Source organism: Musca vetustissima, unplaced genomic scaffold (assembly GCF_032173495.1).
Source record: "Musca vetustissima isolate MV318-11 ecotype Yass unplaced genomic scaffold, APGP_CSIRO_Mvet_v1 utg17705, whole genome shotgun sequence".
NCBI classification, from domain to species: Eukaryota; Metazoa; Arthropoda; class Insecta; order Diptera; family Muscidae; genus Musca; species Musca vetustissima.
Window position 1 is genome coordinate 233,021 of NW_026879920.1, and position 27,618 is coordinate 260,638.

A 27,618-nucleotide genomic window follows, 5' to 3' on the forward strand; every position below is an offset into this window, starting at 1 on the left:
TGTGTAATAAAAACTAAAACCTATTCAGCCCGATTATGAATATTCGCAAGGAATTATCTCTAGGTAAACAATTTTCAAGAGAATAAAAAAACCGTTTATGAATAACTTGCAAATATTGTATCATTAACGTTTTTTTCTCTTCCAGAAGATTATTTTTGTTGTTCTTTTGTTACAAAACTATGGAATTAAATACAAAAGTAAACAAATAATTATTTTTTAATTATTTGAAAACATGATTTTACAAGATTATAAAGTCGGTATATTGTGTGATATACATTTTCCTCATCGTACCTTAATCGGTAGAATAATTTAAGGGCATCTGAAGTGCATCATTCGTTATAAGCTTTTGCACATAACGTGTTTACAATAATTTTTGGAAATAATATGTTTTTTAAGCCAACTCCCGTCAGTTTGTATTATTATTTTTAGAAAAAACACAAGTAAGTATATTCCTAATTTGTGCACAAATTTGACATGCCATCTCTAATATATTAACATCTAATTTTACAAATGAAAGTTTTACTAGGCTTTACAGGAGTCTTAAATTGTCTTTTTTACTTTAAAATATTTCCTTTTACTTCGACGAATAATTTTTTTTAACACATTTCCATGGTAGTTTTTTGTCCATTTTCTTACAACCGATTTTCGACCAATATTTTAAAATGAAACATAAACAAATTTCTTTTTTAAATACAAATTGGTTTTGTTTTTTTTTTTATTTACGAGAAATATTTCTATCTAAAGACCTTTTCTAAAGTTTAGAGAATATTTTTTTAAGGATATAACAATATCAAAAGGAGAATGGCAATTAATTTAATTTAAACTAATTGCTAAACAATAGTGGAAAATAGCATTTAATATTTATATATGTAGGACGACATTGAATTCAATACACGAAAAAATATGTAGTTACACCAAATACAATACAATTAAAGCGTGAAAGAGAAATATTATTACATACACAGAGTAATCAAAAACAAAACGGGATAATTAAATTATTTTACAAAATAATAATAATTCAGACAGTAGACAAAAAATATGGTTCTGAGGGAAAAAGTTATTCTTTAAATAAACTAAGACTTAATAACAAAACATTAAATTCATTTTAAGCGTGAAAGAAAAAAACAAACAAAAACAATTGTAACGTTTAAAATTGACAAAATTTCCAGCTTCATTTGCTAACATGAGGTGGTTTCTCGCGTATAATATTTTTTCTCTTTTTCGTGTGTCGTGTCCATTATTGAAATGGTTTTCAAAATTCATATGAGATCCCAAAAAAAAAGAGTTTCAATAAAAATTAAGGATATACACATATGTAACTAAACTATAAAAATAATAAAATTAATAATAATGTTTATATAATATTTAGTTTTTGCACTTGGTTTTTGTTGTTGTTGTTTTCAATTCGTTTCGAAGAGTTCTTGATGCTGAATGTTGTAGCTCTGGATCAGAATTTTCCTTGTTTTTGTTTAATTTTGTGTTGATGTAAAAAAAGAATGAAAAATGACAGTGTTGTTGTGGTATGTTCGGTGTGTTGTTGTTGTTACGGTTCATGTGGTTAATATACTATAATAGTTGTGGATGCCACTGATGTTGTTTTAATTGTTGTTCTTCGTGTTGTTCCTATTGCAATGTTGTAAAGCTAATACTAACTTTTACTTAAAGCTTTTTTCTTTCTTTGTACTAAAATATCATAGAACGGATTGTGACTAATGGATTGTGTTAGCCGTTTTATCCATTCCTGTTGATCTTCCTCTGTGGCAGCAGACATGCGATAAACGCTATGTTTGCCCTCAACAACCTGAAAAATAAGTCACATTAATCGTTGTTTTTTATGAAATATAATTTTATGGTCTGTGCTGACTTACCTTGCCTTCCGAATCAGTCTTACATGCTTTAATAATTTCTGCTCCACCAGTAGCAAAGAGTTCAAAGCAATTGGGTTTACTGCGATCATGAATTTCTCGAACCTGTAAACAAATCAATACATTTTATAGACAATGTTAAAAGCGGATCAAAACAACTCCCCATGCTCACGAATTGAATCAGCAAAACGGATGAAAGGATTTCTTATATGAAGCAGGTTTGAGGAAATAATATAAAAAAACAATTATATTTTTAAGAGGATGCATCATTTCCCACAACCTTTATTAAATACGCAACAATTTTGTTTAGCTAACATCAGGGACTAAAATGTGCAATCTATGTCAGCATTATGTTTTGGGTGAAAGAGGTGAAGGAATATGTTTCAGCACACAACATAGAGTGGAATTCAAACGCAACATAACGAATACATGGCATAGGACATTTATGGATTATTTTCAAATGGATTTGCTATTGCCGTCATAGGCCTTTTAGTTTTGCATAAAGCGAAAAATGGTCAATGGTATATTTAATAGTAAACAAGTTTTGTAAAATAGACAAAGAACAAATATAATATTTATTTATTTTATTTGAACATCGTAAATCGGTTTCATTAAAACTTGTTTACAAATCCATTGTAATTATAATAAATCAATAATTATTATATAACTAGTTTGTCCGGACCAACATTTTTTAGTTTCAAAAATTAGGAAAACTACAATAATATCATTAGTGAAATATGTGTCTTTATGGATCATTTTTGTGGTCATCAGTGCTGTTGTGTTAAGAAGTCTTTGATTTATTGACAACATTGTGAAAAATATTTCCGACCATTAATAACTTAATATGTCAAATCACAAGCAAAATGATTCTGACATCTGACCAGAATTTTCGTAATCTGGCCATAGGGTTATAATAGAACAAAAATACAATGAAGGGAATAATATCTGAATTTGGAATTCAAAAAACTTGCATGCATAGCATACCATTACTTGCCGATAAAAATATACACTTTTAGAGTCTGGATATAATATTCCGAGCACACAACAAAATTATGCTTTATTATGTTATAAGGAAAGTTTAACGACGATCATAGATTTTGTTTTAATTTTATAATGCGAACGACAAGGACCTTAATATCAAACTATCGGGAGATGTTGCAAGGTTAACATGATTTTCTTAATTGAAAATATGGATATTTAGACGACTACAATTATTGGAATTATTGGAAGCAATAGAAAGAGCGGAAAACCATAACACCAAAAAAAAAATTACTAAAACACTTTTTGTGTCTACTTTTATTACATTTCGCTCAAACACACACACGTCGACAAAATAATTTCTTATACTTACACATATATTTTCCAATGGTATTATCCCTCTGGGCTCTTTATCTGTTGTATATTCAAAATAATATAAACAATTGTCGTTCAATATAAACCAACGTCTCTTCCATGATTTGTATCTGGAGAACATACTAAAAAGGTTAATATCATTCCAAATACTACATTGCAAATAATTCGAAATCGCTTACCTGCCACCTTGTTTCCATAGCCAACCCTCCTTATCGGGATTGAAGAAGGTATGCATTAAATCATTACCATCATCCTGGGGTATTTTGAAGGGTTCCGTTCGTATCGATTCGTAGAGAGATTCAAGCAGGGTACGTGGCAAATCACCGCCGTTGTTAATACCGCGATTCATTGAAATGAATTGTTCAACAGTGGGTTTGTCTTTGACCTAAGTGAATAGAATGGAATTAAAATTGAAGTTATTGACTATTTTTTTAGATTTGATTATTTATAATCAAATCCTGATAGAGTTGCTCAAACTGTCATATTTTTCGTTATTATTTTTAGACATAATAATTTTTAAAAATTTGTAAACTCAAATAATTAATGCACTGCAACATGTTTCGAGTTGGTTTTATAAATTTGGAGCTTAATATGAACAATTTTAACAGGCATCTATTAAGAAATAGGTCGAAAATATACAAAATATACCCAATGGTTGTTCGATATAAAGGTGATAATAACGGTAAGGTTACTACGTATTCAGTGCGGTTTTATGTACGAATAGGTATATATGAGTTTTTTTATTTTGAAGGTGGTTTATGTCCATTTAAGGTTCTGATACATATCTTGGTTTTCTAGTAAAGTTTACAAAACATATTACGTTATATCATGTTTAAGGACACAAAGCCAAAAACAAAATTAATAAAACTTAACAATATTTTTGAAATTTTTTGAAACAAAAACTAATATCTCATTATAAGAAAACAATGGACTTAAAACCACTTTCACAATAAACGAATCGTATATTTTTAACCAAGGTAAGATTAGATGTACCTAGTACGTGAGAATAAGGCATTTATTGGTCAACGATTTTCATCGCCAGAAGATGCTGTCGAAGAATTCAAACCCCGTGTGTTGGAGGATCTTCAAAAAAAGTTTCGTTCATCTACAATTGGACACAAAATTTATCCTCTTATTAGTTCCCTGTACATCATGAAAGATCTCTTTAAAAATACATTTTCAAATACAAAAATTACATATAAATTAAAGAGTGTGTGCCTAGGCATGGTTTAGCCCTGATGATGCAGCAAATAATAGAATACTAAACATATATCTTTTGATATAAATATACAATGGTGGCGATAAAAATAAACTATTTTGGCACACGTTGATTTGTGTACAAAGCACACACACCGCTACAAAGGCCTTATACTAATGACAACAGGAGAATGCGAACTGGATGGGAATATTCTAAAAGTAGCCGGGTAACAATATCAACTGAGTGGCTAAAAAATGGCAAAATTATGCATACAACAAATGTTGATATACGACGAAAAACTCTTCGCTTCCCCTTTCCATAGTCGTTTTGCCACAACATTTACATTATAAGGGACCATTGTGTATAGAAAATGTAAATAAAGCTTCCCTCCTCTCTAACAAAATTAAGGAGATAACATTATTAGGAAGGAATGGGAGGTGGTGGGGGGTGGAATAATATTACATACCGATGGATTGTGTAACGATGTATTTAACATGATGATGGCAAAACTTAAAACATAACAGGTATCGGTATTCGTGAATATATCAGGGTTAAGTTGACAATAACGCTGGGCAAAGCATTCCATCATGCGATCAATTTTTTGCGCCTCACCGGGCAGCCGAAAGGACCATAAAAATTGTCTGCAAAGCGTTAATGAGAAAAAAAGAAAGAGAAAAACATAAATGAGTTTTTTATTGTTGGCAAATGCAAAAATATAGAGATAATGCTTACCTTAAAGCTTGAACCAATATTAAATTTGTAAAGTCATGCAATGCCACGAAAGCCTTTAAAACTTCCTTGTTAAAGTCATTATTTTCACCCAAATAATCACCTGAAATGAGGAAATAAAAAAAATGGAATTAGGGAATTTTATTTAGAATCGATTTGTAGTTATTTAAATATAAATAAGATAAGATTGATCTGCTTGGTTGACCAAATTGACAAATTAAACGTTAAAAAGGCCTTAAGAATACTTTTGCTAAGAATTTAAAATAAAAATGCAATGTATTTATTGGAATTTTCTATACAACAAAAATATTTCAATGTTAAGGTCAATAAACTGTTTTGGAGATGATGCCAACCAACAAACATTTGTATTTTCTGTTCTCTTCCGTTGCATGGCCGGGCGGGACCTTGGTGGTTCTGTACTATTTCAAAGGTTTGTAATTGTTTACCTTTTATTTGAGGTTATATCGAATAATTTCAATTTATATTGAGTGATTGTTTTCTTTTGTTTTCAATTTTGTTTGTATGCACGTACATACATACATATGTGCCATGCTATGTAAATTCTATTTGATAAAATTTGTTTATATTGCTTCTCTCGTTGTGGCCTTGTATCGCTTAATTTGTTTATTTGATTTGCAAAGAATGCTTCTATTGTTTTTAAACGAAACCAAAAAAAAAGAAAACAATTTGGTTTTTTTCTTTCTTGATTTCTTTGTCATTGTAATTGAATGCATCATCGTCAGCTTAGGGTGTTAATAGTTTTAGAATGATGTCGTTAATAAACTGTGAAATGAATATCCACAGAAACCAACGAATAGGTGTGTATGATATAATATTGTTTATATTCGTGTATGGGGAATACATACCTATTGCCGTTTTATTGAGACCTTCACCCTTGTAAAGGAAATGTGCAACATCTTGTGGATCGTGTCGTAATAACCGATGTTCAACCAAGTGTTCGATACCTAAAAGAAAACAAAACAGAAACATAAATGAATTGAAAAAATAAAAGGGAAGTAATAATAATTATAGATAACAATGTGTGTAATGGGTATTTTGACTCCGAATATAAGTTTGAAAATCAGAAAAAAGTATAAATTGGTAAAAAAATAATCTTCCTGTATTGTTGTTAACGGCGCCATTAAAATTTTTTGTTCCACTGTGTGGTTTGTGGTTTAATTAGCATTGCTCATTTAAAATTAGTATGTGAAAGTAGTCTATATAAGATTCAGAGAAAGAGAGTATACGTGTGAGTGTATTAAACCTGTCGTATTATCATTTGCATAACCAAGATGAGTCAGACATCAAGATTTTGAATGAACTTCAAATTCTCTGAATGAAATACACACAGACAGACAGCAACAACAAAACAAACAATTTCCAGTTCAATGAAATACAAAATCAATGAATTTAAATTTAAACAATATAGAATTGTGGTATCAAGTATCTAAAATTAAATACTAACAACAACTGCTGGCATTATGTATGACAATAAATATATTCAAGTTCATATTATATCGTCGTATTATTGCATAAAACGATAAATTTACGTTTGCCAAAATGTAATTGATTATCAGGAAGTTAATATGAAATAAATGACTTTATCGTAAGTTTGTTATTTATAGCACATATATTTGCAGACTACTATATAAATTTAGAATGATTTAATGTTAATTTTGTATTCAATATAGTTTCACTTCCATGTGGGTGAGTGCGTGGCAAGCAGCAACCACAACAGGAAGAATTAATATAGAATTTCCAATAAGAAATTTTAGCAGAAAGTCATTTTTAACGAGGGAAGATCAAAAATTCAAAATACTTGATCTGTTTATAGACTATTGTCAAATTTTGTACAGAGGAACGACTTTAAGGTAATATATCCCACAATACAACGCATTTGGTTGGACAATATATTTAATAGTTATTTGAATTCTATGTCATATTGAGGAACTTTTATATAAAAAAAAATAATTTAGGATACACTTAGTGTAGAATCAGGTACTATTAGTTCTAAAGAATCGGATTTTTAACTCGATATGCTCAGCGACCTAATATAGAGTTAACGTATATCCTTATTTGGACTCAATAGTCCCGAGGTAAAATTTGCACTCAGTCCTTAAGGAACATTTTTTATTAAATTTAGCATTTGTTAGAATTGTGACAGTTCGTGTGGATGGAACCAGAGATGATAGTCCCATATAACCGATAATTGCACTATATCTATGGTTAGTATATTAAGGATGACATGTTTAGGCCACATGCTATTTACAATTCGCTTTAAATAAGGTATATGTTTTTATGTTTCTGTGGGAAGTACAAAAAAATCATTCGTTTTAAACGAAATTTACACATTTTCAATATTTTCACCCTTTGTGGGGGAAGAGTGGACTTATATATTTAATGTATAAAGATGGGAAACATAAATTCATACATTATATATGTTTGGTAAAATATCAGGTTGTGCAAAGTTTGGTTTAAATCGGATTAAAAAAATCTGTCTTATTGTGGGCGAAGTTCCAGAAGGACCGAACCGATATTCCCCTTCAATTTTAATTTATGTTTGGAAGAAATATTACGATGTGTTAAGTTTGGAAGAAATCAATTACTTTCTTACTTTGCGCACTACCCAGACTGACGGACGGACATTTGTAAATCGTCTTCAAATTGTATGAAACGGATTTGGTCCAAAGAAACCTCCTCGAAGGATGTTAAAATCGGGAATTGGTGATCATTCGTCATTTGAATGACAATTTTTAAATAAAAATTCAAAATTTTCATAGTAAAGATCTATTTAAACCTACGATCAATAACCGGGTACATTTGCACCCATTCAAACATTGTGCTATAATTTATTTAAAATTTGGACGATCATGCAGATTTTTTTCTAAATCGACTTATACTGATCTGAGGTAGATGTAAACTTCTTGTTTATACGATAATCTGCAGCATTTTTAATCAAAAATGTACGCGGTTATTGATCGTAGGGTTGAATTTACCAGCTTCGATCCATAAATAACTGAAATTGTGGGTATTTTATATTATTTATATGAAATTATTACTTTCAAAAATATATTTGAAACGTTTTACCGGTTTTTGAGTACAGAAACACCAATTTATATATAAATATATATTTTTTCAATGACTTAATTGTTATTATTCCTCCCAAGTCCCGCAATAATATTGTAAATTACCGATAACAAAAATTCACCGAATTTCAGCAAAATCATTTAATTATCAACTGTTTACCTTATCAATTTTTTTTAAACAGTAATAATAAGAAATATGTGTGTTTGTTTGTACGTTAGTTATATATCAACGTCATTGTCAAAGCAAATGAGTAAACAAAAAAAAAAAAAAGAAAACGTCATCAGACCTAGCCATCCATATTTGTGTGCATACGTTAAACCCTTGATAATACAGACGGTAATAAAGTGTATTTTTAACAACGTCATACTTTCAATATGACAAACCCATCCGTATGACAATGAAAGGTAGGCGGCAGTCATACTGACTGTCATCCTACCAACCAGACATGCAAAAAGGACACAAATATTTTGCGGATAAAATGGGCGGGGGGATACACGGTAAAACTCCATAGAACCCAATTGGCAATGAACATTCAGTGGTAATGTCAATATTTTATGGGACTTTTTGGTCTTGGTTCGGTCGGTTGTGGTTTTATGTTTACACATTTAATTCATGGCTGGTGAATATAGAAGAATTTAAAGAAGAATGAAATCTAAAAGAAAAATTCGAAAGAAATATTTGGTTGTCTTATATGTTGATGCTGATTGTATTGATTGGTTACTTTTTGGGTGTTATTTTTATTGTCGTCATTTCATTACACCAGGAGTTTTCGGTTTAAGGTAATACATGAAATTGATTGGCGATATTTTTTATATTGAATATTTTAATAATGAATTTGTATGTTTAATTATTTACAAGTAATATCAATAATGTTTGCACAAAACAAAATATTATGCTAAAATATTGAAACATTTTCTCATATCTAAAAATTAAAAAAATAAGGGATCTACAACCATGGATTTATGAAAATCCTAATATAGAAAAATACACCATCTTTAAATAATGTTTACATTTCAAAATTCTAAACAAAAAATGACATATTTTCAAAATTTGTTTAAAAAAACCCACAAAAATGCCTTAACGATTGGCTCATGTATGTGTGTGCATTTTTGTGTTATCTGCTTGGGACATGTATTTGAAATTTGTATCGTTAACACATCGATATTATCATTATCGTCTTTTGAGATACACATGTTTAGAAAACGACATGCGGCCAATTGTCTCATGTTATTTTTCTAGAAAGGAATGTTTATATTTCTATCCTTGAGAGATATTATCAGATTCAGACACACAAACACATGTTTTGGCAGACAATTGTGGGATGGATAAACGAGGATCATTACAAAACAGATGACATCGTTAAGGAATTATCTTTTAAAATAAAATTATATGTATGTAGCAAAACGTTGTGTAATGTTACGATTATGAAGTAATAAAGAGAAATAAATTAAATAATAATAAATACAATAGAAAATAATTGTTAGACGCCTGATGCATACGAATGCCATCCTTAAAAATTGTCAAAATTTTGTAAATTTATGAACATTTTATTATCCTGGATAATTCTATGTTCGCTCATTAAAAAATCAGGGACTGAAAAACCACACCTTTCTGCGTACATTTTCGTTTATGTTCGAAAAAATCAAGTAGTATTGAATTAAAATGTGTATGTTGTATCCAAATGAAATAGTACTTGTTGTCCGATAATTGTTTCAGCTTTCAATTTCGAAAATTAAACTCCACACCATAATTTATAGGTCAAACTTTTCTTTTAATTTGTTATCCAATGGATAACATCGTTTTGTCGTTCGCTATTGGTTTCGTGATGAATGGCATTGTTGTCGTTACTTTTATGTTCTCATATTCGTTACGGTTTTATTTCCGCTCGTTTGACACTCTCAGACACACAAATTATTGGACTCACACTAACGGTTGTTGTTGTTGTTGCTGGAGAAGCTCCATTGATAAATTGTTGCAGGAAACTGTTGACAGACCCATAGCTCCAATGCCTATTTATCCCATACAAAAAAATAAAAAATCAACAACATTGTTGATATCCCATTGTTATTTAAACCATTTGATGTGGAGTGTAGGCAGGCATTTGCCTTTTTTTTTGCATCCCATCCCATTCCATTCCTGAACAAAAAGTTTTGTGGTCAAATTAAAATTTCAATTGGAATTGTTTTGGGGCGTGTGTATTTAGTTGAATAAATGGCAATTTTTTGTTGAAATTCTTTAGACATTAACTAAAGTTTTGAATTTTCTAAATTGTTGATTTCCATTATTAAAAAATAAAACATAGATCAACGAACGAAGAGATGTAAATTAGAAACATTCAATTGGTACAATTTAGAAGTCAAATCGAATCGTTCTAAAAGTTAGTAGTTCCTTCGTATAACGGCCAATTTTTTTCAATTAAAACTAAAAATTTAATTTTAGTTTATTGTGGTTTACAATTTTGTTATTTTTCCTCGTTTTAATGTCGTTATTTAAATTTCCACTCTCACTTCAGATATTTTACCTTTATTAATACCGACCCACCTTAATACATTTTTCGGAAATGTGGTATGTTTTGTTATGGTCCATTTAAGATTTATAGGTTTCAAGAAATGTAATTGAATGCGGTAGCTATTTCGGCAATATCCGCATAATTTATGTCGGTTTGGATATTTTGTTGGTTTGTCCATTTTTACAACGAATTTCATACAAAAATGTGTTTGAATGCTGAAAACATCCATCGTTATTTTATTTGGAAACAGTCTGTGTACACCATTCATTGTTTAACATTTTGGAGACAGTCATATAGTGTTTAAACAAATGAGTTTCTCCATTTGATTCGAATGAGAAAAAAATGCGTTTTTCATAATTAAAAACTTATCAAAACTCATTCAATAAAAATAAATATTAATTATTTTATATATTATTATTATTAAAATAAATTTAAAAAAATATCTCCTTTTAACAGTATTCTATTTTTCCAGATATTTGGTATTATAAATAATTATTGCCAATTTATGTTCAATAATTTCAAGGAAGTCGTTGTAGAAGACGTCATTAAATATTAGATGCTGTTAAAAATCAAAGGTCAAATAAACCTAATTATTGCCAATTTCAAAATTTCCATAATAATACAAAATTCGCGAAAAAACAGAAACTATTTAATTATATAATAATTTGACTTAGTGTTCAGTAGCAGCAAATGTTTTGCTATATTTAGCCTTAGGTTTATTTATAACGGTCAAGTTAAGCACACGGTTTCATATTAACACTTTTGCCGTATAGATTTCTCATTATGCCAATGATTAATAGTTAATTTTAAAATACCTAGGAAGACCTTCGTCGAACATCATTAACATGAATTTTAATAAATCAACCTCCAATGAACAATAATTGTCGTAGTTATAGTTCCTTTAATTAAAATAAATAATATAAAATAAGATATGATAACCCCGACCAGAAATTCATTTCAGAAGCATAATATTATCATTATTTGATGGATATTATACACAACATCTAATAAAAATATATACAGGGTTTTCAAATAAAATGTGTCAATGTGATATTAAAACCAGTGAGCGGAGCAGTATAGTCGGACGGGGCCGACCATATGATTCCCTACACAACTACCACGAAACTGTAACTTTCTGCGGTTTTATATTCTGAGCTTGGCCAATATTTCGCGATATTTGCACCCTCTTGATCGACTAGAGGTCTAGAAATATTACTAATATTCAGTACAGCCCTTCTAATTCAGTGTTGGGCAAAAGTAAATTGAGAGCAAGTGTGTGCGAGCGTAACTGAGAATTCGCCATTAAAACGACTGACGTAAAGAGAAAGAAAGAGATCAAGTGTTTACCCATCGACCCTCAGTTACGGTAGCGTATATGGGTAAGCATGCCTGTTCTAATTACTAGTCCAGATTCCCTTCACCGTTGGTTGTGTTGTGAGCTTTGGGTATTATTTGTGTCCTTTCGAGTCGAAATTACACACAAAATTAAGTTTTCGGTCCACTTCATCCCAAAATTATTATCTGATCATCACCAAAAATTATTGGGTTGTCCTTGAATATACCTGGATCATCATGGACAATTTCAATGTGATCAGCTCTATATTTCCGCCCTGTAGTGTGGTAATGGGTTACTAAATAATGTATAAATACATAAGTACCTGTACATATTTAAGTGCAACTCCCACATCCGAGTACACACGACAATATAATTGGTATCAATTTAAAGCAGTGTTGGGCAAAATTAAATTGAGAGCAATTGTGTGCGAGCGTAACTGAGAATTCACCATTAAAAACGGCTGACGTAACGAGAAAGAAAGAGAAAATGTGTTTACCCATCGACCCTTAGTTACGGTAGCGTATATGGGTAAGCATGCCTGATTTAAAGGCCAACCACTCCTATTCGATACACTATCAACTTCTCGGGTCTATATCCTTCAGGGGTAAATATATTCGCCATACAATACAAATTTTGTAATTTTTCACACAAAAGTCAGGGTCCATTTGACCCGCTATATATTGACCGATTTTTATCAAAATAGGCAAGCTTATTCTTTGGGCCGATCTCCTTCTCCCTGTAAAAATTCGCGAAGTTTGGGCCATAATTGAGACCTCTTGAGCGACTAGAAAAACCGACAAAAAAGTTTTTAACCGATCTTTACCAAAAACAATAGGGGTCTTCATTGGCCTGAACCCATCCTACATGCCAAATTTCGTGAAGATTGGTCCATAACAGTGGCCTGTATCGTGTTTACAAATTATAATGGACAGACGGACGGACGGCCACACATGTCTAGATCGACTCAGCTAGTCGAGATATGACGATCGGTATACTTAAAGGTGGGTCTAGGACCAATATTTCGCGGCGTTAAAAACTCTTGAGGCTGCACAAAGCTATAATACCCTGACAACATAGTTTTGTAGGGTATAAACATGCTTAGATATATTGCTGGCTTAACATGTAATGGCAATAAGGCCATATTTTAGGACAAAAAACAGCCAATGGCATGTCATAAGTTGGACTTTACTCATCATTACAGAACAACAAGAAATGAAGTAATTGCATTTTTTATTAAATTGATGTATTTTTGTATTATTGAACGTGTCTGTATCAAAATCTAATTTTCTAGAAAAGTGGACTTATTGCCTTTTCACGTCAAGTCAGCGATATTTAGTTCGTGGAAGTAATAATTTAATGTTTTTATTTATAATTTTTTAGAACCCATCATATATTTCGTTATCAATGTACACAGGTTTAATTAATTTCCATTTTTATATTAAGAACGAAAGGCATGTTTTTGTAGAAGACTTTTTTTTGTGATTTTTCCTATACAGTCGTTTTCTATTAGCTGCCTAGTACATAACACATACTAGGACTTTTGTTTTTAATGCAGTAAATATATTCGTTAAAAACAATAGTCCATCTGTTTCATTAGATACTTAGCGTTGAAGGCGCATCAAAAAAATTAACAGTGACATATTTTTATTTTTATATGTGCACCTCGAGGCAGTTAAGATATTTAAGATATCTGCATTTTTGACTTTCCTGCACAGAAATAAATGCAAGTGTGGTTTGTGCAGGTTAGTCTAACTTACTTTGTATCTTGTATAATTTTTCAGTTAAAAATTTGTTTCTGTTATTTTATTTCGATTTTTTATTCAATTAAAATATCAAAGTTATCCGCTTTTTATTTTGGTCCAATAATTTAATTTCTTATTTTTTCATTGTCTACATCATATTTGGCTTAAAAATACCATCAGTATAAAAAAAGGTTTACTTTTAACACAAAAATATGTAAAACATGAAAATATCGTCCATACCTATTGTCTTTGAACTCATTAGAACTTCAATATTAACATCGGATTACATATAGGAAAAAATTAGATACACATAGATTGGTTATCTAAATATCAAATCTATCACATTTTGTATGACAAATAACCCTCAAATAATACAACAACAAATCACATTTTATTGTGCATTGAAATAATCATAAATTTATGATTGTATATCTTTGCCATCATCATTAGTTCACAATAATAATCTAATGACAAATGACCCCCATCATAATAATCCTCTTCAAACATGTCAACAAATAATTTTCATTTTAAGGCTATTAAAAAGAATATAAAATAATAAATTAAACAAAACTATAGTGTCATTGTCACCACCACCAATAACCGAATTTACAAATACAAATTTAAAAAAATCCATTAGTGACAAATTGTCGCATCGTTAGTATGAGAGAGAGATGATGGTTGTCGACTGTCACTGTCATATAATGACAGCGGACCATGCATGATTTTTATCAAATAATAATCATCTACGCAATATTTCAATTGACACATTCCATGTTGGGCATATAATAATAATTCAGCCATCATCAGAAGGAAAGAATCCAAAAGACCGTGTACGTACGTGGTATAGATTCAACAACATCACATCGCGCATATATCCAGCCGATGATGTTGTTTTTTTGTATGGTACCTGTCGTCTCTTCAAAGAAATATTGTCGCAAGGAGTGGCTCACGTTTGTGCTTGCAACAAACGGATAGCCACCTTTTGTGGTTGCTTGATTTTTTTTGAAAAGAAAATCAAATGTCAACGAACTGTCAAATTTGTCAAAAAAAAAATATATAAATTGTATATGTACATAATCGTGTAATGGTGGATGTTACAGTTTTTGTTTTTTTTTGGTTCCTTAACATCATAATCATCATTTCTATATTTGGAATGTGGGTGAGAAGACAAACTGATCTTTGTGCCATGGAATATATTTGCTTGCGAGATTGAATGTGTAATTGAATTATAACATGCCACCATATGGGTACATTTAATGAAAATAATGCCGGCGTTTTGTCAGCGGCACTACTGACTGGCTGGCTGCCGCCTGCCTTTCAAACCAAAGGGCGTCGGTATTCTTTGTAAAATGTAATTCTCACTGAAAGGGTGGAAGATTGGCCACCATCATCTTCCCATTTGTGTGTCTCTCTTTGTCTTGGGAATTTATGCCTATTAAGTTGTTAAATTAATGTTGAAATTACTTTGATAATTTTTTGTTGTTGTTGTTGCTGCTGTGAAATATAATAGCTTTGTTGTTGGTATATTAAATTTTTGCACATTATTACAAAACACCTTTTATTATACCCTTCATTTATGTTTGAGTGTTTACGCTTCCTTTAAAAGAAGGTGTACACTGACAGACACAATTTTTAACAGAATAACAGAATTTGTAAATATTATAGCAAAATAAGTAAAAAATAATCATTCATTAAATTGATTGATAACTCAATAATTATGAAAATAATTCATAAGATCCGTTCGTAATTTTTTTAAGTATACACAATTTTGTTCTCCACTGTATAAACAAGTGAAACCAAATCTCCCCTCCAATTTTATGCAAAAACTCAACATAACTATGTGCAAAATGCGTGTGGCATAAACGACATTGTAAACATTTTCATTTCGATGGGGGAGAAAAACTAATTGGAATGGGTAAACAAAAACACAACATTGAAGTATTAAAAAGTGTTATTCCACAACACGAACTGACGTCATTCGAGGCATACAATTAATAAGTGATGATTTATTTTATCTGTTAACGCATTGCGAACATTTCAGCAATGTTTGTAGACATGTGTGTGTGTGACTGACTATACTACACTTAAACAAAAGTAAACAAATAATTATTTTAATTATTTTAACACGTGTTGTGGTTTGAAGCAAACAAAAAAGTTTAATAAAATGTGAAGTATAAATGCTGGTAATTCGGAAGGGAAAAATGGAAGTGATAGTAGAGAAGGTTTGGAAGTTCCTCTTAAAAAAAATCATTTTTTATCCCCATCTTGCAGCAAATGAGCGATATTGATAAAATGATCTTCCAACTGACAGGAATAAAAATAAAAACATTTACATTTTTTGAGTTTTTTCGAAAAAAAAAATCAGCTAGGCTATGATATGAACCCTGGTTCCTATGGTTGTTCGGTGCTTTAACGTTCAAAGCCTTATCTTCCTAAGGTTGTACAATATACAGTTGTATATCTTGAAAAAAAAATATTTTAGGTAGTATGGAAACAAATCCATCACTACAAGAAAAATGTGTTCTGAAAATGTATGTACTGGTGTGATGACCAGGGTGCGCAAAAATTAGCTCGCGAATTAAGTAAAATACATTATTTTCGTTTCGTGCTCAAAGAATGTTCGCACACACATAACAAACGAGTGAGAGCACACAACAACGATCGTTCGTTTCTTTTGGTGGTTAAAATTCTTTCTGACATTCTCTCACGAATGAAAACAAACATTCCCGAATTCTCGCGAATGCTCAAAACAGCAACAACAATAACAACAAACGTTCGTGAACTCAGTAGTTGTTATTCCACACATTTTCTGCTACACACACATTCTTTCGTTGTTTGTGTGTGTTTATTTTTTTATGATATTTTTATTTGTTGTTGTTTTTAACAGCGCTCGCGAGCATTCGTGAACATTTGTTTTTTGAGTTTTTTAAAAGAATGTTCTTCGGCAACAATTGCTCGCGAAAGAACGAATCGACGACGCTTGTAGAGAAATTTTATCGTTCGTGAATTTTTCGTACAATGCGAATATTCGCGAGAGAATGCAAATGCTTGTTCATTCATTGTAACTTTATCATTCGCGATAAATTGAAAACATTCGAATTCTCGCCGTGAGCATTCGTGAGAAAGAGTGTGTTTTAATCATTCTTCACACCCTGGGATATAGCTTAACACTGAGAATTATCGAATTTACAAACTCGAAAGTCTGAGTTATAGATATTTGGTTATGAAATGAAAATTACTGATTCCCATCATGAAATTCCGACCAATATATCCCGTCACCAATACCAAACATTCTGGGAATTATATTAATACTCTAGCAAAGTTTCCAAGCTTTATCTTAAATATTGACAGTTAAATTCAAACTATAGACGGACATGTCTAAATGTAATTAACATTTTTACGGAATTAGAAAATTGAAATATTCAAAATAATCAATACTGGCCCATGTTTTGTGGTTGACCGAAATGGCTACAATTTTATATTTTGTGTTTCCAATGGTTGTGAAGTCTCCCTAACAAAATAATCAATACTGGCCCATGTTTTGTGGTTGACCTCATATATCGATTTTTCTGTCATTTAGGGATTTTCTGCAAGTTTTACCATCGAACTGGGTCTAATATGATATATTGGTCTGCTTTTAGGGGTAAAATTTTCCTCAAAAATAAAAATTGTCAAATTTTTTTACGATTCTGAGCCTGTCTACTTTGAACTTATTTGATATACATTTATGAATTTTATGTAAGAGTCATTTTTCTGTTTTCCAAAAATTTGAAAAACAAAAATATAATATTGCTTACCTTTTTTGGGATCCATATTGAATTTCTTACGACCCATCGACATTTGTTTATCTTTATTGGAATGTTTAGAATCTTCGGGCACATCGAGTGCCTCCATTTCGGAAACCACCTCACATAGTTCATCTTTGATTTGCTAAAAAATAAAGAAAAGAAACAATTTTCAATTAATATATGAATTTTATTACAGAATATATAAGATAATCGCCTAAAAAGAAAATCAACTATTATAGGAACAACGTTCAATTCCATTTGACATATTTTCGTTAAAAACGAAACTAGTCATACCGATATATAAATATAATAATTAAAGATAAATTTACCAAAAACTAATTGCTTTTTTATTAAAATTCGAAAACTTTTTTATTCAAATTTCGAATGGTAAATCGTGTGGGTTTTATATTTTTGTGGCAAAAAATTATAGATGTTTAAGAAATATAAAGACGAAAACAAATGGCTTTTTTTCTTAAAATTCGAAAAAGTAAATTAAGAAAACATTTTTTTATTAAAATTTCGAATAATTAACCGTGTGTTTTTTTTACAAAATATTTTGTTTTGGAAATATGTAGTTGAATATTAAATAAAATATTGCAAATTTCCTCAATGTTTTTCTCAATTTTTTGACATCTCCTGTTTGGACACTTGACTATAAAAGTATTGAACAATTTATTGTCGATATTATTGATCAATATTAAAACCTTAATTAACTATGCTTCAAGTAAATTTGATTAAGTATCAAAAATATAAAAGGGAAATCCACAATCAATCACTGCAAAATAACAGTCATAAAAAAGTCAAAGTTAAATCATCTCTCAAGAATTTATATTGCAATCATAATATTTATATAGAAATATTTATTTATTGTTTTCGTTGTTATTTAATTGTGTTATTATTCAATGTGTCTTGTTGTACCTGTTACGAAACGTCAAATATAATTGTGATTATCTGTTTTGTTTTGTTTCGTTTTTATTTTTTGCAAGCCACTGACATTTTTCGATTTAAATTTTATACAACGATTTTTTAATCTCCTTTGTCAGTTTCCATTGAAGTGTGTAGATGGTGGTGTTGAAGTGCAATAAACTCAATAAATAATTGGCTTTATATTATATAATGAAATATGTATGTATGAAGTAAAATAATGTATACATGATTTTATTTAAAATTTATCAAATTATGTTCTCTAGCTTTGTTCGCTTTTGGTGAAACCATCAGAAGTGGATATTGTAATAAAAAATCCTAATGAAATAGACATTTAAATATTAGTATTCTGAAATTTGATTTAAATTTTTATTGGAAAGAGAGCAACGACATAATATGTATAATTTTTGAAAATAGAATAGTTAAAAACCCAATTTGTTTGACTGTAAATTCCTTCCGTTGCAAAAGAAATCAGATAACCAGTTTTTATTATCGTATTGCCACAAAAATCGGTTTTAAATTCACACGGCTATCAAACTTGTGATATAAAAAGAATAAATAAATATTTTTTGTCAATAGCAAATTAAGTATAAATATTGTATGGTATTATTTTTTATTACATTAAACCGGAAAAATATCAATAGCACTTTTTTCGAGTTTATATGTCGTTATTGTCAAGTTTGAATTTTTTCCAGATTTGTTGAATGGTTTTTTTTTGTCATATATCCGTCAAAATCAGCATTCTTAATTTGTGATATGACACACGTAGCCCCCACATAGTATGAGCGGACAAAGTGGAAGGGCGGTTGTGTCTGAATCGTTTTTTCCCAGAGTAACTTGAGTGGCTTCTTAATAACAAATTGTTTGTTTGTCTGTCTGTCAATTTCGTCTTTGGTTTGTACGTATGACTGACAGTGCGTCTGTCTGTCAGAATGGCTGGTTGGTTGTGTGTCTGTCTGTCTTCGTTGACATATCAACCATGATCTACATTTTTTTAAATATCGTTGACGAGACATGACAGCCAAACCCTGCCGCCGGCCGGTACATTTCCCCCATATTACAATTTGTTTTTTGCTTTTTTTGGTGTTACTGTAAAATTGTCAATTTGACAGTTCATTTTACAGAACCACCAAAAGAAAATAATGACATATATGATTTTTTTTTATTCTGTAATTGTAGACATTATTTGTATGCTTGGGCTTTTCTACGCTATATGGCTTGTTCTTGATGAGGATGTTCTGCTTTTGTATGACTTCAATAATAATAGTTTTGGTGTACCCGACAATTAATGTGATTAAATTCAAGTAGGAGATGATTTCTTGAGAAAAGAATGAAAAAACCGGAATATGAATGGCGTCAAATTGTAGAAAAATTTATAAAAAAAAGCGGAAATAATAACAGAGAAAATGATAAAAGAAATAAAGAATGGAATGATAAATGATGAACTATTGATCGAATGTTGGGAAAACTGTACCCTTTAACCCTTATCGTCTCCTTAGAAAACTTACAGAAATTCTACACAAGTGATGATGAATTTTTGGGAAATGAAATATAAATGTATACCAATTTTTTGTTTGGTTTTAAATTGTCTGGAATAATTTAGCTAATCAATTCCGTTGATGTTGGAAGGATGTTCATAGTTCATAGAGGTTTGTTCAAAAAATCTGGCAATTCTCATATTTTTTATTTTCAATCCAATCCAAATGTTTCAGATAAGGCTGGGTTTTTGGAATTTCGTAGCAATTTGGGAACAGATAGAGCTAGAACTCTGAAACTTACCGACGGGGTTTGGGATTGGGATATGAACCCAGTTTTGGATTTTGAACTATAGAGCTCGAATCATGAAATTTTGAATTAGTTATGGAAATAAGTAATACAAGAGTACAAAAGTTAATAAATGGTACCAAAATTAGTACAGTGCTAGGTTTGTATTGCGGTCAGATTTGGTGTGTAGCAGAGATGGCCAGTGTGACGAATTTTTAGGTTTTCAACTCTCAAAAAAGTGTAAACATCGAAAACGTCATATACCTGTATAAAATGTAATAAATTTGAATATTATCACCATATACAGTTATTCAAGAATATTTATTATTTTTACATATATCTGACTATTCCTTAATAGAACTGATAACAATTCTAAACTTTTTGGAAAAGAAAATTTTGAAGTTTTATATGGATTTGTGTAAAGCACACGTAATTTCCAAATTGATTAATGGAAACAGCTATTTTGTCAAAAACCTAATGGTTTTGGGTGGGTTTCCGACGTTTCTGACGTATGTATTATACGTCGGAAATGTATGTCATTTACGTCACTGTTTCTGACGGACCATCTCTGGTGTATAGTGTTGAGATATGGAGGACTAAATGGCACTAAAATTTTAATTATGGTCAATATTGGGGTCTGTGTTGATTAGCACTTCTGACATATGCAGTTCTATGTGAAAACAAAATAAACTATTTGGACATGTATAAATAATTCTCACATTCGATAAGGAAGTAGCGGGCATATGCCAGTAGAAATATAATTTTCCTTTAAATAATTATAAATTTGGGAAACATTTTGCTCATCTCAAAAAATACAATTTTATTTTTCAAAATTCGGATTTTTTTTGTTAATTTCAAATTTGTTATTCTGTTGTGGTTAAATTTCAAGCACAAAAAAAATCACATATTTTGTGTCAAGTATTTTATTGCAAGCATATTGACAGGGACGCTGTGCTGTGTGAGTGTTTACTTAGAAAATGCATTTGAATTCATTTGATTTTTTTAAATAGAAATGACTTCATAAATTCAATGAACAAGAAAAACACAAACGTTATATGGCTGTCGCTGAGTTTTGGGGATGCAATATTATTTTTTTTTTTTTTTGTAGAGAAGCATGTTGAAATATTTACTTAAAAATAAGACAACGTCATAAAATTTATTGTTTTGTTTTCAATTATTTTATTTAAATTATATTGTTGTACAAATAAACAGTCAAATAATCATTAAAGTAATAAGACAGAAAAACGTACAAATTCTCACATAAAAATATGACAATGATGATGACGGTGGTCGGTCATAAGATTGTTTGATAATGTGATCATTTGAATTTATTAGCAAAATTAACAAGGTTCAATGATTAAATAATTTGACAAATAAAAAAGAAGGTAATTGGAAACCGAAATAAAGATTTATGTGAGATTCATATGGCATACACAGTGAAAAAAATCCGATTAGGTCAGAACAAAAAAAATCAATGACTTCATTAACAAAATATTTAAAGTTGGCAATTCTGATATGTGAAATTTGGAACTAAAAATATGTTGTAATAAATTTCGAACTAAAATAATTATTATTTTTCCTGGATAATTGCAAAAAAATGTGTTAGTTCATTTTAAACACAATTTTTTCTAATTTTTTTATTTTAACACATTTTTTCTTCCAAAAACCAAAAGGTTTTTTTTCATGTCAAACACAAAAACATAATTCCACAATATGGAAACTTTTTACCTTAAAATTTCTCACTTCAAAATTTAATGACACAATATTTTTTTTTATATAATCTACTTTGAAAAACAAAAGAAATAAAATAGTTAAGCCTTACATGTCATGTTATTCCTTTAATGTTTTTTTTTTCCTATTCTAAGAATTCAAATATTTAACTTTTTATGGTATAAAGTTGTGGTGAGGATCAAAAATAAAAACATGATTACATATGACAAGCAACAGAAGAAATGGGCATAACACAACAAGACAGAAAAAAACAAGTGGTTTTTCTTACGATGCACAATGTGTATCAACGTCCGCGTTCGCCATCAGCTATGTGGCGGCCAACAACATTAGTATTATTTCAATTCTTCTAGACATGCAACATGGGGACACACTCGATGACAAATGTGAGCGAAATAAAGAAATACACATTTTTCCTAATTAGTTTATTGTTTAGATAGGAGTAAGGAAATACATAGGAAAAATATTGGTGGCGAGAAACGTTTAAATTAATTAATAATAAATTAAGAAAAATTTCAACACCAAAATTCTTTCTTTATAAGAATGTTTTATATACAATGTTTTTGAATATATTTATGTACATATATAAAAATTTAAAACAACAAATAAATTTTATTCAATTTCTGTGCAAAGAATCGTATTCGTTTGACAATCGGAATGACATTTTTGGAAGCGGTAACTCGACAACGGATAATCGGATCCACATATGTTTACGTGGGATTATTATACATACACAAATCTTGCCATTAAGATAGAGATTTAAAAAAATGTTTGAGCGAGATTTTTGGAAACGAAATTTTGACTTTGCCAATTCTCATATTTTTTTCATTTTGCTTAAGAGCAAGGAGCAACATCTTAGAACGTGGTCTTCCAAATTGGTAGACTTGCGCACAAGACCGACGCGCTTGGAAATCTTTTTTAAGCTCGGCTTATGGAACAACCGTTCTGTAACAAGTCAGCTAAATAAGTAAGAGCAAGGAGAATGATCCCACAAAATATATGCTTATCGGTTCATTCGCTTTTGAGTTACAATGGGCACCGCAATCTGCTTTGGTAAAACGGTGTTTCGTAATCGGGTATTTGTCAGAAAACTATGCAATATTTTTCGACAAAAACTTCTAGAAAAAGTTCTGTTGATTTCTTGTAACAAAAATTATAAAAATTTACCATTTTAGACTAAATGATCCCTTAATCAAATCAAATTTTTTATTTGATGATTTGATAAACAAGAATTTTGGTGTTAATGAACTAGGGATTTGAAAGGCATTGAAAACTATGGCAAAACTGAGTTCCAGATCTTGGAAGTATTAAGCTTCCTAGGATTATTGCAAATTCTCAATTCTATTGATTTTACCTGCACAATAATTGGAAAATGAAAATGAATGAAAAATTTTAATTTTTGAAAATTAAATGAATTAATGAAAACATATAATAATTGCTTTTTTACAAAGTTTTGATTTTAACTGCACAATTATTGGAATTATTGAAAAAAATCGTGTGCAGGAAGCTGCAATAAAAAATAAGGAATAACATTTAAATGCAAAGACCAATATTTTTTCTTCCATCTTATATTGAAGACATCGGCTTAAATATGCAGGTACATATATGAGGTACATACATTTATATATAAGAAGATAGAGATTCGATACAAGTAATTGAAAATATTTATCATAACTGCGTACACAATTATAACTGCATACAATATTTTTATATCCGCAATGAATGGGAAGTGAAATTTTATTTGATTTGTAGCTGTTTAAAAATAAATTTTAGTTTTTGAATATTAGGAAAACAATATTTTTTTACACAGTTTTGATTTTAGCTGCACAATATTTGGAATTATTAATAAAATCTTGTGTAGAAAGCAATAAAAAATTACCAAATAACATACAAATGCAAAAATACATATTTTTTCCTATTCGCACTCGCAGTGTGGTTAGAAATTTTTCTTCCATTTTATATTGAAGATGTCTGCAAAAATATGCAGGTATATGATAAATCAAGTTTCTTTCATGTGCCGTTAGCAGTGCAGTTATTGCAGAAGGCTGCAATAAAAAATTACCAAATAACATTAAAATGCAAAGATAAATATTTTTTCCTATTCGCAAAGAATGGTTAGAAATTTATCTTCCATCTTATATTGCAGATATCTGCAAAAATATGCAGGTATATGATAAATCAAGCTTCTTTCATGTGCAGTTAAATTAAAAATTATGTATCGTAACACTTTTTCGATGAATTTATACAAAATGTAAATGTATAAAAAGAAAATAAAAATTAATATTAGATTGAAAAAATTTAAATTAAAAATGTTTGTGATATATTTTTTATTTTATCTTTAAACTCTTTATTAACCAGAAAATGTCAATTTGAATATTTTCCAACCATAATTTGGTCATTGAGGATGCCATAAAATGTTTCCCATGGAAACTTCTCATTCCTGCTGTGGAGTTCTCTAATCAGAATTTTAAAAATTTTCAGAAGGGAAACGAAGCATTTTTTTCTAATTTACTTTACATAAATAATTGTGTAACTAGTTTTGATTATAAATTATCCATGGACGAATGTCTTCCGTTAGATTCCGTAAACTCTTGAAATAACACACAAAAAACCTGTCATCACCCCATAATTAAAACAGCATCGAGGAGCTTTCTCTCTTCCTCTCTGCATGAACGCAATAAAAACCGGTAGGGTTATTTCATTCCTTAGCGTTTCTCCATCTAATCAGTAATAATTGATTATAACCATGGTTTAGATATGGTATCTTGTCAGCTACCTACCAATATAGATATCCGATGGAATGTTAAAACAACTTAATAGATGGGAACACAACTGGATGATAAAAAACAACAACAAAGATAATGATGCGACAGGTTTTTTCTTCTTCTATTAGAAATATATTCTTCATGTTGTCTTCTAAATTAAGTTTTAAAGTATGGTTAGGGGCCGGTTTTTTTATAGAGGGTTCTTTGAACTTTTTGTTATTGTTTAACGAGCTTAATTGGTAGTATTAGTATGAATGTATATGAAATGGTCGATAGGAGGATCTGGTTATATTGACAGTTGATTTACAACAATAATACTAGCAGTTTCTAATTAATAAAAAATGCGGAAGTTAACAGGTATATGTCCTTGTGTGCTGTAAATTAATATGTAATTCTATTGTCGATATAGCCTAATATGAAATATTTCGAAAGAATTTTTGTAAAATTTAGTTGAACTGAATTATAGATTTATTTAATAAAAAATATGTTCCATTATAAATTCTAATGGAAAATAAATTCTATGGAGACGCTATGCAGCACTTATTATACGACTCAATTATCCGAGGGTTAAAGGCCTCATTACACATTTGAGCAGTGGTTTATAAAGGCCGATTTCGGACAAGTTTACATTTATAGTGAAGATGTAAATATTTTTTCCGATTTTTTAAAAATAAACATTTTGATTTCCAGCTTACCTTATTCCTCAACATCATGCTTGGCTGCTGATGCATATCACGATTATTGCGATTTCTTTCGATGACAGTCCGGCAGTCATCGCATAAACTTCCGATATTATTGTTATAGTAAAGGCCAGCCTTTACATTTTTCGATTTGCCTATACCATTGGAAATGCTCATGGAGCGCTGTGATTCACGTGAAATTTTTTTGAATTTCGATGGCAGTGTATAGTAGTAATTCTCTTTATCCTGTTGTGATTCGAATTGTTGTTGTTGTTGCTGCTGTTGATCCATTGCAGTGGAGCTTTGCTGAGAATTACGTTCATTTTCCGATTGTGATGTTGATGAATCATCGATAAATTTAAATTCATTATTGGCAGAGTCGAGTATCAATGGCGTGGACCCACTCAACGGTGATGTGGGTGTGGATATGGGTATTATATGTTCCACTGGATCGTCCAAAACACAGCCCAAACTACTGGAACGTGCTGTTTTCTCGATCGCTTTGCCTTTGGCCGATATCAGTTCACCTTTGCTGCTGATTATCAGTTCAACGGGGCGGGATACCATAATGGTGCGGGTTGAGGTTATGGTAGTGGAACGTAAAAATTCGGTTTTATGTGTTAGTATGGGCGGGCTGTTGCACTGTGATAGAGGTGATTTTGGAGTGCAGGGTGCAGAGGCGGGCGGGGAAGTGGCATTATAGGATTTTGTCGAAGAGCCTGATGATGACTCAAGGCGTACAATTTCTACATTTTGCCTTGTCTCCGCCGTGCCATAGTGACTACTTGGTATCGCAGGAGGTATGACAACATTATCATAGGGTGAGGGAGGTGGTTCTTTAAATGTCGCCGAAGTCGGCGTAGTGGGCGTGGTTGCATCCGATGGCGTTTTATACGAAGCTATGCTGGCATAAGGATTAATCGAAGGAGATCTTGGTGGTGAGCAGGTAGTTGGCGTTGTGGAATCCGGTGTTATGGTAGCGCTGGTATCATTACTACTGCTGCTACTACTCGTAACCGTATTGGGTGATAGAGGCGGGGTGTGGGAACGTGATTTTGGTGTAATGGCACAGCAGCAACGGGCACATATTGATGCTGCCTTCGATTTGCGCTCATTATCAATTAAATTATCGGTCGAAGTACCGGGTGCGGTCGCGGGACTAAATGGTTTTTGATTCACATAGAATGTACTGGAGGGCAGATCTATGCAACTACGTTGATATTGTTTATCCACATCGTAGAGAGAATTGGAAGATTTCTTATTTTTTGGTTGTCGTCTTAGAGAGCTAAACCAATTTGATATTGAAGGCCGTTTCTGTTGCAAAGAAGCCATGATGATGGTGGTTGGTTAATGGTGAGAGGGTTTAACGCCAAATTGTTGAGTATTTCTTTATTGTTGTGTGGTTGTTCTCCTTCTTCTTTTATTTTTGTTTTTATATTTAATGAACACTATTGTTTTGGAAACAAGTTTCTTAAAGTTTTATGTTTTGGATCTTTAATATCACAATGTATTTCTTGTTGTTTTTTTAAATATTATTTCTTGGTCAAGTTGTTTAGATTTCTAAAAAAATGAGAAACATTTCATTGATGTTAAAATATTTGCGACATTAATTTACACTTTGTCGGCTTTTTTCACTTGTTTTCTTGTGTTTGTTTGTGCTCAGCGTTTTGTCATGTGCAAACAACAAGGCTAACAAAATCAAACTGAAGAAGTCAAGAGCTTCGTGGCAGAGATTTCTTAACCAAAAAACCCGTCTGTCTGTCAGTCAGTCAGCTGCTGGTCAGGCAGCCAACTAAAACATCACACCGATTCCGAAACCGAAACCAACAACATGCAATTATTCTTCGAATATGTCTTCATTGAAAAGTTGGATTCCTTTGAAAATGTTACCCCTGGGAAGTTTCCGTTTTATTACCCCAAGAAAAGCGCACAAAGCAAGTCGCTCACATAATAATAATAAAAAAAAATAAAAGTCAAAACAAAGTAAAATGTCTTTGTTCAAGAAAATATTCACAGACACACACCACCAAAAGATCTAACACCTAACAAGAACAGCAACAACAACAGCTACCGCTACAAACCGAATCTGACCATTAAATTAGATTTGTTGCTCCCCAGACTTTGGGGACGTCGTCATCGTCGTCAAAGCA

At 30.8% G+C, this 27,618-nt stretch overlaps 1 protein-coding gene across 1 annotated transcript; it reads right to left on the reverse strand.

Moving 5' to 3' along the window:
- Positions 1 to 1,564: 1,564 nt before the first annotated feature.
- Positions 1,565 to 26,873, reverse strand: LOC133325132 (uncharacterized). Its single transcript, XM_061533957.1, has 9 exons — positions 25,484 to 26,873; positions 17,617 to 17,749; positions 6,012 to 6,110; positions 5,149 to 5,248; positions 4,883 to 5,057; positions 3,398 to 3,603; positions 3,217 to 3,328; positions 1,869 to 1,970; positions 1,565 to 1,801 (listed from the first exon to the last, which is right to left on the reverse strand). Exons 1-9 carry the CDS (start codon positions 26,798 to 26,800, stop codon positions 1,649 to 1,651), a joined length of 2,397 nt encoding a protein of 798 aa, XP_061389941.1. The 5' UTR covers positions 26,801 to 26,873; the 3' UTR covers positions 1,565 to 1,648.
- Positions 26,874 to 27,618: the final 745 nt, after the last annotated feature.